The sequence below is a fragment of the Ruditapes philippinarum genome, unplaced genomic scaffold, assembly GCF_026571515.1.
Source record: "Ruditapes philippinarum isolate M1 unplaced genomic scaffold, ASM2657151v2 ctg791_1_1_1_1, whole genome shotgun sequence".
In the NCBI taxonomy this organism is placed as follows: domain Eukaryota; kingdom Metazoa; phylum Mollusca; class Bivalvia; order Venerida; family Veneridae; genus Ruditapes; species Ruditapes philippinarum.
Genome location: NW_026861391.1, coordinates 71073 through 82007, shown reverse-complemented (window position 1 = coordinate 82007; position 10935 = coordinate 71073). Strand labels below are relative to the sequence as shown.

The 10935-nt window shown below is 33.3% G+C and overlaps 1 protein-coding gene across 1 annotated transcript; it reads right to left on the bottom strand.

Annotated features, from left to right (window-relative positions):
* Positions 1 to 1770: 1770 nt before the first annotated feature.
* Positions 1771 to 6560, bottom strand: LOC132715479 (complement C1q-like protein 2). Its single transcript, XM_060698485.1, has 2 exons — positions 6355 to 6560; positions 1771 to 3126 (listed from the first exon to the last, which is right to left on the bottom strand). The coding sequence occupies exons 1-2, from the start codon at positions 6542 to 6544 to the stop codon at positions 2702 to 2704; spliced, it is 615 nt and encodes a 204-aa protein (XP_060554468.1). The 5' UTR covers positions 6545 to 6560; the 3' UTR covers positions 1771 to 2701.
* Between the last annotated feature and the right edge of the window lie 4375 nt (positions 6561 to 10935).

The following is a 10935-nucleotide window of genomic DNA, read 5'->3' as shown; positions in this document are numbered from 1 at the left end:
TTAAATTTTTAAAAAGCATTAAAGTGGTTGAAATTTACCTCCATGCAATTTCCGCGGAGTTAAGCCAAAATATATGAATTTTTTGAAGCCAAAAAAGGTACTTGTACGGCGGTCCCAATGAGGGAACCTAAATTGTACAGTAACCGAAGAAATAAGAAAAGGAAAGGTTAGCCCTGAAAAAGGGCTGGTTTTTGGTGCCAAGCAAAAGGCCTGCCTTTAACTAGGGCCAACTATCTGTGCTAGGGGCTCACGTACCCTAGCACACCATCCTCGTCGTATATTCCTGCATCTTAGGGTCACTTCCTTCGGCTTTAGTCAGGACATCAGCATCTGGTCCCCAGTCGTAGACAAAGTAGAAGTCCCAAGTACGGGCAGGGTAATTAAAAGTTTTCTATCGCCTAACAGCAAATCGTCTGCCGATGTTGTGTGCCTTCTCTTTTCTGCGACGTGCACGCACCGAGGGGAAGAGAGAAGTGTTGCCTACATGTTTTTTATGTCTATTTATACATTGTCAGATTATTCGATTGAGAAATGATATGCCTATTCCATTTTGTGTGGCATCCTAGCTATTTCTTTGCAAAAAATACCACAAAATAATGTTATATTCCATGATTTCAAAAGTGTCATCTATTTCGAATAACATCACGAATTTATGTAATATAAATCCGTGATAACATATATGATTATAATTAACTTTGACAAACGTTGAATTTTGCCAGTTTAGCTTCAAATTGTCCTTATCTGTGAATATTACATTGTAACCATTCACCGACAATTACGGTCACGACAACGACCATAGCTACGCATTTCAAAACGACGCCGATAACTGCGGAGATAAATATGGCCATTTCTCCGGCCACGACGATTACTACGACTTTTATGACCATGTGTAGTTATCGACCATGAGTATTCTAGACCTCTATGATTACTAGAACAGCTGTATCTACAAATTACACGTCGACTACCAGTACGAACGGTGTTCAAATATGAATGCAACTAGACCAATATCTCGCTTTTAGAGGTGTGAAGTTGGCGGCCTGGCGGCCCAGCGATCTAGCGGCGTGAAGTTGGCGGCCTAACGGCCAGCGGCCTCAACTTAAAAAAGAATACAAGTTTGGCAAAGAAATTAAAACGACTCTTAATTAATTTTTTAAAGACATATCTTACCATTTAAAAGTTACATAAAAAACATTTAGACATTTTTTTTGTCTCTAGCGACCTAGTGATAATCTCTTTCACTTTTTCAAGGTACTGATAACTTCTGTACAACAAAGTGCCAAGAATTGAACACGGATCGCCTAATTTACAGTTCAATGCTTTACCTGCCGCAGTACGTTTCACGTATGGTCCTAAGGTGTCCGTAAGGATAGCGTTAGGATTATCAAACAGACCTTACGGCAGATCCTTAAATTTGCTCAGGCTCCTATGAACGTTTGATGACCTATTATGGAAGATTGATGATTTCTGTTGACCACTTACTATGTTTGCTTTGGTTTTTGATCGAGAAAAAAGTTAGAAAAAAGGAAGCCTGTTGTTATATTTTCTAAAATGATTAAGTCGTGCATTTTACTGGACAATAAATTGATTTGACACCCGGTATCTCTGTTATTGCTTATATGATTCATATTTTATACATGTTTTTGCATGGTTTGTTAATAAAAGCTTTTTTTTATTTAGATTTTGCATTAATTTTAATGATACAAAGACTTATAAACCATACAGCTAACCTGACCTAATGTTGATAATATTACGATTACGCCCTGGAGCTTAACTATTTATTGCCATGATTGCTATTTTATATGTCATAGTATTCTTGCAATGACCTGTTTATCTGGCTCCTCCTCCAAATTTATTCGCGCATGCTCTGTAGACTTAATATATACACCGGTCAAGCTTCTGCAAATTCCCTTCTGATCCAGTCCTTGAGGATCCGAAGCTGCACTGACCATACGCGGACAATTATCCACCAAGCCTTTCCATTTGCCTTGGTGTTGTGTCTTTTTTTTCTATTTTAGGGCAATAATGCTGCAGAACTATTGTGACTGGCATTACCATTACAACGGACAAAATGGGTTTTACGAAGTTTACTAACGTCGACAGCCACACTTTTACAATTTGATTCTGACAACAGTTCAAAACAACTTTAACTGGCTTGAGTGTAAACATAACAAACTTTCATTTCGGATACCTATATATGGGAGAAAATGCATTTTATAGATTTAAACGTCAACAATTCGTGACCTTCGGAGAGGATATTTGTATATTCATTTTGTAAAATTGACTTGTGATTATCTAAAAGTAAGCAATGACGGTACAAAACAAAACACCTTTTGAAATGCCACGATGAACTTACTACATTTGTAAATAAAAATATTTAATCATCACTTATATTCCGAAGAATTTATATGTCTTTTCTTCCAATTAGCGAAAATCTAAGTCGAATTTTTGGAAACAAACTTTATTTCGCTCTTAATGAAACTAACCAATGAAACATAATTAATTTGTTTTTTTAGAAAATGGGTCTGTTACATTTTTCACTAGTTTTAAATAAAAAGAAGTATTGTTATCCAAAGAAAACAAAATAGAGAAAAATAGAATCAAATTACAACACTTTAATCCGTACAATCCAAACGTTCAAATGTAATTAAGTCAATCATGTATCTATTGGTTTGCATAGTTATGTAAATTTGAAGATACTGAACTAATCTTTATTGATAAGAACTCCGGAGAATGATGTCCAATAGTGTGAGTCACTGTGAAATAAAATTTGACCGCTCCCCGTGCGGCCTATAACCTTAACCCAAACTTTGTTTCCTGACTTTACTGAGACTGTTGTAGTTAACTTAAAGCAACAAACAGTGTGATCGTTGTCCTCATACCATGCTGTATCCATATAAACATCATCAACGACCAATCCAATGTAAATTCTTAAGTCATTCAGAGTGCACAACTGAACAGTAAACAGGTAAATGCCTCCAAGTGGAGCAATAAATATTCCAGTGTCAGTATTGTAACTCTCGCCAAGGTTAAGGGCAATGTCGGTGAAAACAATGGTATTGCCATCTGCGGGACTGTTATTTTTCATTTTCTTAGCATAAAAGGCAATATTTGGTGTTACAAATCTATCTGAAATAAACATGTATGATTAGTAAAAAATCTTCAACGAAAGTTGAATAGAGACAGTAAAACTATTCTGTAAATCAAGTATCTATTTACTACAAGAACAAATTCTCAAATCATATTTAATGCGCGATGTATTCAACAATAAAAAGCTGAAAGACACGACTTAACGAATACTTAGAGCATTTGTTAAGGACAATATTTTTAACGTCATTGTGAAGAGAGAAAATATATTGTGTTATAGAACACGGGAGAATGAAGACCTTCTGGAGTAGTACTTCAGTACCAGTACTTGTATTTTCCATCTTAGTATCTGTCACAGTACCGTACCTAGATCATTTACATCACAAGAAAAGCATTGATGCAAAGCATCAAAGGGCGTCCAAGCAAGAAATGCAGCAAGTGAAGATGAACTAGTACACATATGATGACAAGATATTCTTATAAACTACCAGAAATGTATACCACTTATGAATGAGCGGACGAAAGACATTGTTCATTATGAACTTTGATTGGCATGCTAGAGATTAGAATATTACTTGTTATTTCTTTATGATCGTGGTTATTAATAGCAACGGATATACATGTATGCAATCATTTATAATCCATATGTGTAACGCATGATCAACACGTACCACACATTTGTCCCTTATTATGTACATGTTATCGCTATTAGCGAAGACCCCCTTAAGGTATCTGTTCACACTTTAAGTTAGTAAAAATATGACACTGGTTATATTACCATGTTGATCATGTTGAGCATAATTGTTTATTATACAATAATTGTAATATCTATTAATTTTAATTTAAAAAAAAACAAATTTTTATGAATATTGTTTTCTTTTATTCTTTTTTGTGTTTTATGTGCTATTTTAATACTGAGTTTTTACTACTCTTTTTTTATTAAAATTGTAAAATAAATTTTAAGAATTCAATTGTCATATTGACCGACGATTATAAGTAAAAAGCTTAACTGGAAAAAGTCAGTAAATTATGGTTTATCTTTCAATATATAATATTGTTTATTCTTAAACCATGTACATGTACATTGTATTTTTCTTTATCATTTTTTAAATTATCGATCAATTGAATAATTCATAAAATCTAATTTGTAACTTTGAATAATTCCTCGGCATCTTTACTAAACACGGATAACAAATTGAATAATTAAATAAAATGTTTCAAAGTTGATAATGTCATTTTAATACCATAAAAAATGTACCTTTTTCTCAATTATTGTACATATCACGGATTTATATTACATATAAATCCGTGTACATATTTATTGTTTTTATCTCATATAGATAAAATGAAACATGCTATTGTTGTTTTTTTTCCAATTGTAACGATATCAAACATCTACTCCAAAATCGGGAGAGACCGGACAATAAACGTGTGGTACTATTCGCCGGTCACTAGTAAATCCTGGTCAAAAATAGACCGGGAGAGACCGGCATTTACCGATAGGAGTGATAAAAAGATATATCTATAAATAGGTTTTTGGAATATTTAGGTCATCAACTGATCATTCTAGGATACATGTACAACAATAACATACCATGACATGATAACCGACTGTGTACTACAAAATGATAAATAAAAAACCCCGAAGAGCGCGATTTATTGACGGAAAAGGTTATTTCATTTGTAAATGTTTGCATTGCGAAAATTCATTGTAACATATCGCGACATTTCATTCTTATTTAATAATCAAGCACCCTCATACCGATCGGAATTTTCGGCTTTTATTATGACCGACTAAAAGGCTCGAGAAGTTGCTGTCGCCCTTTCACAAAATCTGATCTCATTCCATAAGAGCGCCGCGCTTCGGCGCGGACGCCAATAACTTACTTCGGTGTCCCGTTAGGGACTTCGCGACGCACCAATAAATCGAAACAAAGATAACACGAAATAACGGTAGTTAAAAGTCGAAATAACGAAATCACGATAGGGAAAAGTCGAAAGTACGATGGTGAAAAGTCGAAAGTACGATGATTAAAGGTCGAAATTACGAAAACACGATCGTGAAAACCCGATATAATTTAGGGTTTTCACCATCATACTTTTGACCTTTCACCATCGTTGTTTCGTTATTCGATTTTCACATCGCACTTTAATTTCATTATTTTTTTTTCCAATTTTTCGTTTTTTCTTTTTCTTTTTCGTATTTTTTACACTTTATTTTCCCCTTAAATTTTTTGACTTTAAACACGGTTCTTTTTCAATGGTTGTTTCGCCTTCCTTCTGCATGCGTACACGATAATAAATAAAAGACGATAAAAAAAATTTTTTTACAGGATACCGGGGATTTTTTACAAAAAAATAAATAATGTTTTGTTGGGAATTTATTTAGAAAAAGGTAACATTTGGTTTTTTTTTAAGTGCCATGCTTAACGGAAGGCAACCCGAAAAAAAGACAACGACACCGCGTTTGAAAGGTCAAAATTTTAGGTGGTTACACGAAATTGTATCAAGTTTTCATCGTCGTGCATTCGTTTTATCGCACTTTCGACTTTTCAACATCGTACCTTCGTGTTTTCGTTGTTCCGAGTTATGTGTGAGCTGCGATGGCCCTAACAGGACACCGTAATTTACGGATCAAATACCATACATTTATCAACAACACACAGATAACATTGTTTTTTAAACAAAATGTAGAGTAACGAAGCGTGTAACGAATCTTCATATTAACTAAGAAATAAACAATACCTTATATCTCTGCAATTTGCGGCTGCATATTTCTTTTGCTGATAAATATCTTATAAATTTATTGTTCTTATATATAGTGAATATATAATAATGGTATATTATATGGCGAATAATCAGCAGCCATTGCCTTTACTTCATTAGTTTGATTTTCATTGAAATGTTGTGAATTTTTCTCATACTCACATGGTTCCTTTAAATAATTAATACAGTATTTTCTACAAGTATTATCATCAATGCACATTTCAACTGATGACTGATGTACTTGCTTACCAAAAATATATATGTGCAATAACCCTGTTCTTTTCAATTCTTTGTCAGTCAAGGTTCTTTACATTGTTAGCACAAGAGTCAATAAAAGAAAAAAACTTTAACTTTTTCCTTTGTATTAAGTAAAGCAATCATTACATACGATCGTATTTAGATCCTTCGCTGTTTGCATATATTTGGTTAGCTCAAGCAAGATTTAAATTTTGAAAATAAAATATTTTTCCAACTAAGCCAAGTAATATTTGTAAGACAGATTACCTTTGAGGTCCTTCACTGCCTCTATATTTTTGTCAAGGTTAGTCTTTGCTTTCTCCTGCAGTGTAGCCAGGTTTGTCTTACTGTTCTCTTGCAGCGTTCCTATTTCACCTTTCCATGTGGCTGTATCTTTGTTTAGCTTGGCTAATGCCTCGGTAACTCTAGTTTGCATGTCATCTATTTGTTTCTTCATGTTTTCAACAAGAATTCATCTTTTCCAGGAGTTTTTCTTCATAATGAAATTTGGAGCAGTGTGGCTCCGAGGAGCAAGCAACAATTACAGTAAGTATTATTAGATATATTTCCATGATGACAACTATATACTTTTAAACTGACTTGCCTTTAATGTATTTAGATACTGTTTTAGCGAAGTTTGCTATTAACTTCAAATTAGCTCCTGTTTAAACAAAGTTATCAACATTGAAACACAAGGATGTAGTGCGAGCTAACGGTTCAATGTTCAGGAGCAGATTAACAATTTTATCTCATTCAGGATTGTACAAGAAAAAAGGAGTCTGTCTCAATAATTTTTAAAGGCTCAAGGCTACAAGGGCTAACTCTTGATCCGTCAAGAATATTGAGAAAGTCCGGCATTTTGTGGCCTAAAATGACGAAAGTAATATGCTTCAATTGGTGTGGAAATATTTAGATTTTGCCATCTCAGAGTTTTATAAAGTCATACAAGATATTTACGGAGTTATCTGAATGCATGAGAACTTTTGATAACCTTGAGATTATCTTTAAGACAATTTCAATTAATTAGAATTTTATTGAAATTAGAAAAGATGATATATGATTTATGACATGCACGAATAAATTACAACTAAACGATAACTTAAACACGAGTGAAAATCACGCCGTTCGTTATCCAAACAAACAAGATTGCGAATGCAGCCAAAAAGTAGGGTTTTCCCTTTTTTTCTCTGAAATTCGTGATGTTCTAATGTAAAGGTACATATAACAACCTTCTCCACAATTTTCCTGGCACACAGGATTTTATTTCATGATGTTTCGTCCCGTACTTCATCTGAAATGCGCGTCACCGGATTCGAAGCGAGAGAATTTTCCACCGGTTTGATCGCCGTAACGTAAGGCTTCTTCTCTAAAATTCACTTTTTCGTTTACATATATGTATATTAACTGAAGCCACTGATTTTAAAGAATTGTAATATGTTGTCAAGTAAGCATCCATGCCCATTCTGGCTAGATTTACCGCTGTAAATATGAATACCGAGGCATTTTCCTGAAATGATAACGTATGGCGCACAAAATATCAATGATAACGTACGGCGCATTTTTTTCTGATTAATTGATTTTCTATATAATAAAAAAGTTATGTTTACCCGACATAAGAGGATGTGTAGAACCAAATAAAGAAACTGAAATAATAATATTAGTGTTCAGCTTTATTTGTCATTCAATGAAAACGCTGTATTTCTTAAAAATTCTTTGTGTATATTTTCATAGAAGAACAAAAGTCGATGATATATCAAAAGTCCGTTCATATCAGCCTTCTATTTTTCATAGTGCTTCATAGAACCGCGTTCGTAAAAATGGACAGGTATAGTGACGAAATAAAGTAAATATTAATGAAGCCAAATAAAGCTTGACACTAAGTATGTTTGTATTCATCCGGAGCTGTTCTACAGAAATAAGAAATATTCTCCGGTCGCTACCGCTCCCGTCGAAGTTTCTTATTTCTGTAAAACAGCACGGATGAACACTAACATATACTTCGTAAATACCATTTTAATAGTAGCGTAATAATTTTTAAAACCGTTCTTTCATAAAGATAATGACGTCATATCAGCTTATTCATGCTTTGATTTTAGTATCAGAGACACACCTTACTTCGTTGAGCGTTTTTCAAAATGTTAAATATCAATTATGACGTCAGGTGCTCCTTCTTCAGGTATAATAGATGTTCAACTGCCTTTTCTCTCTTCCCAACGGTACATGCTCGTTGAGAAGGCACAGGACATCGGCAGTTAAGCAGATTTTTTTTCACAAAGGACCCATTGACTGATTTTAGATCCGAGCGCTGTTTTTACTCAGGGCAGGGTTGAAAACCAAATTTACCTCTTTTTGTAAAGTTTTAAGTTTTATTTAAAGTCTAAATACCTGCCTTCCTGCTTAAGTCGGGAAAAGAAACCCCAAAAATAAAGGGGGGAACAAAAAAAAGGTTTAAGGACCCTACCCCTAGTACGGGAAAGATGTCGCCCAATTGGGCAAAAAAAAACCCCTTAAAAAAAACCCTTTTGGACCTTCTAAAGTTAAAATTCCCCTTTTAATGGTTTGGGGCTCAAAGAAAACTGTAAGTACCTGTTTTTGGCTTTCTCTTTGAAATTAAAGGAGGTAAATAATTGTTTTGTGCTTCAAAATTAACTCTAAAGGGCATGCCTAGTTTCCGTGGGATGTAATCTATAGCGCAAGCTGGATTTAGTGATAGCCCCTCACGAACTGCAAGAACTTTTACAACAACATGCCTCCTATGAGATGTTTGTTATTGTTACTTTAACTTTAAAATGTACTAAATTAAAGAGCTAAAGAACTTCTGCTTGCATATGTCAGGTACCAGGTTTATTTGTGTAAGAACCGCTAAACATACATGGCTTAAAAGGTTTGACCTTGACCATATACTAGTAATATGTGGAATCATCTTAAGCGTATAAGAAAAGTGTCATATATTTCTCAATATGTGCAACTTCAGTGAAGCGGAAATGCTAGTTTTGCATGTCATGTCAATGTGAGTGTCAAAAAAAAATGTAGTGGACACTATTCTGTGAATAAAGTATTTAACCATCAATTGTGACATTGGTCTGCAATGTAGTATATCTTTAATCTGCGTTGTCGTCTCAATAAGATAAACTTGTAAGTACCTGGAATATCTCTAAGCTGGTACCTTTCTTTTGACTGAAACATGTAAATAGTAAAATATATGTAATTCCAGCAAGGTTATGAATGCCAATTAAATGAGTGATTTAAGACTCATAAAACTCTGCCTTCTTTGGCTCGTAAAAGTCAGCTTTAAACTGGGTTGTTTGAAATCTGAGTTAAGTTCGTTGTCTTAAAAGAACTCCTTTGAGTTTCAGAAGCCTAAATTTGATTCTTTACATAGATCAGCGGGGGCACTAAAACAGAAAATATTGAGAAAGATAATTAAGAATATGTATAAAGAAGTTAATTGAAAATCGTATTTTTGTGCTATTGTTAGCATAATTTGAGTGGAAAGAGTTGCAACACTTTTCAATGTTAATAAAAATAATTATTTGATAAAACGGAGTTCTTGGAATGATCAGAAATGTTTTCACACAAGTTGTTGGTCTAGACGTATATCAAATGAAATATTAATCTCTGAAAGTGGTAGACAGTTACAAACTTATAATATATATTATAGTTTAAGTCTTTGACCATGATCTGCGACCGTGGCGCATCTGAAACTATAGTTAAAGCTTATATGGTCTGACTAAAATAAATAAATTTACTTAGAGCTAAAGGACATGTTGTAAGCAGACACACTTTACAAGGGTATTGTTATTTTGTTATGCATGTGCTAAATTTATATGCAAAATTGGGGGGGGGGGGAAGCAATCAGCACTGACCTCATAATAAGTTTATTCCTTGACAGCACACACTTGTAATCTCAAAATGAGAGTTTTTGCCTTGTATCTTGTAATTAGCATATTAACTCTTTAATGTATCTGGTCATATACAGCATGTCACTAAGAAGATCTCAATTGATCTCAGCTGAGACTATGTTGTTGTGAAATATTTGTTATAATAGTCAACAACATATTACTGCAAACGAGACAATGATAAAAAACAACAACAGCATAGCAAAGTCGTCTTCTTACTATATTGGGCAACACAATACATATAAGGTTACAGTAATTGTGTAATCTTACCACTAATATCTGAAATAATGCGTTTAGTACATATATATGGATATCAAAAACAAATAAAAAGTATATAAAATATTCATATATCCTGATACTTATTGAAATCATCATTTTTCGTATAATTTCTATTTGTTATTTTTCTTTTTGTGCTCATCAACATGATATCAATGTCAAATAATGTAAATTAATTCCTCGCTATTCTATCCGAGTAATTTTTTAAAACCATTCAGGTCATTGTTTAGTTTGAAAGATAATAATATTTTATCATTTAAATTGTGGTCTTAGAATACAGACCAAAAGTTTGATTGTCCATTGTTTTTTTTTATATTTATTCAAAGCACTACTCTTATCTTTTGTATCATAATGATGTCAGATCATATTTTGTCTTGTCTTCTAATAATTCATGGATTTTCTTAATTTACTTGAAGCAACTTAATTTACTTGAAGCAACATTTTACACCATACACCAGTTTTTCTGTTACTGCTTGAAAGATTGATATTTTTTTATTCATATTGATGATTGAATAAGGTTTGTTTATAAAAGCTTTTAGTACACATATTTTTCTGACAATTCATTTGTTTAAATGATAGAATTTATAGCTGCACATCAAATATCTTGAAATAAGCTTTAATTTAGAAAGGATACATATTTTATATACGATTACCTGTATATGTTTTGCTGTAT

Excerpts from the sequence above, each read along its gene's own strand:
- LOC132715479 (XM_060698485.1), bottom strand. The coding sequence starts at position 6,544 with ATGAAGAAACAAATAGATGACATGCAAACTAGAGTTACCGAGGCATTA. Across the intron at positions 3,127-6,354 it reads GGCAGTGAAGGACCTCAAAG|ATAGATTTGTAACACCAAAT; the intron begins GTAATCTGTCTT and ends TGTTTATTTCAG.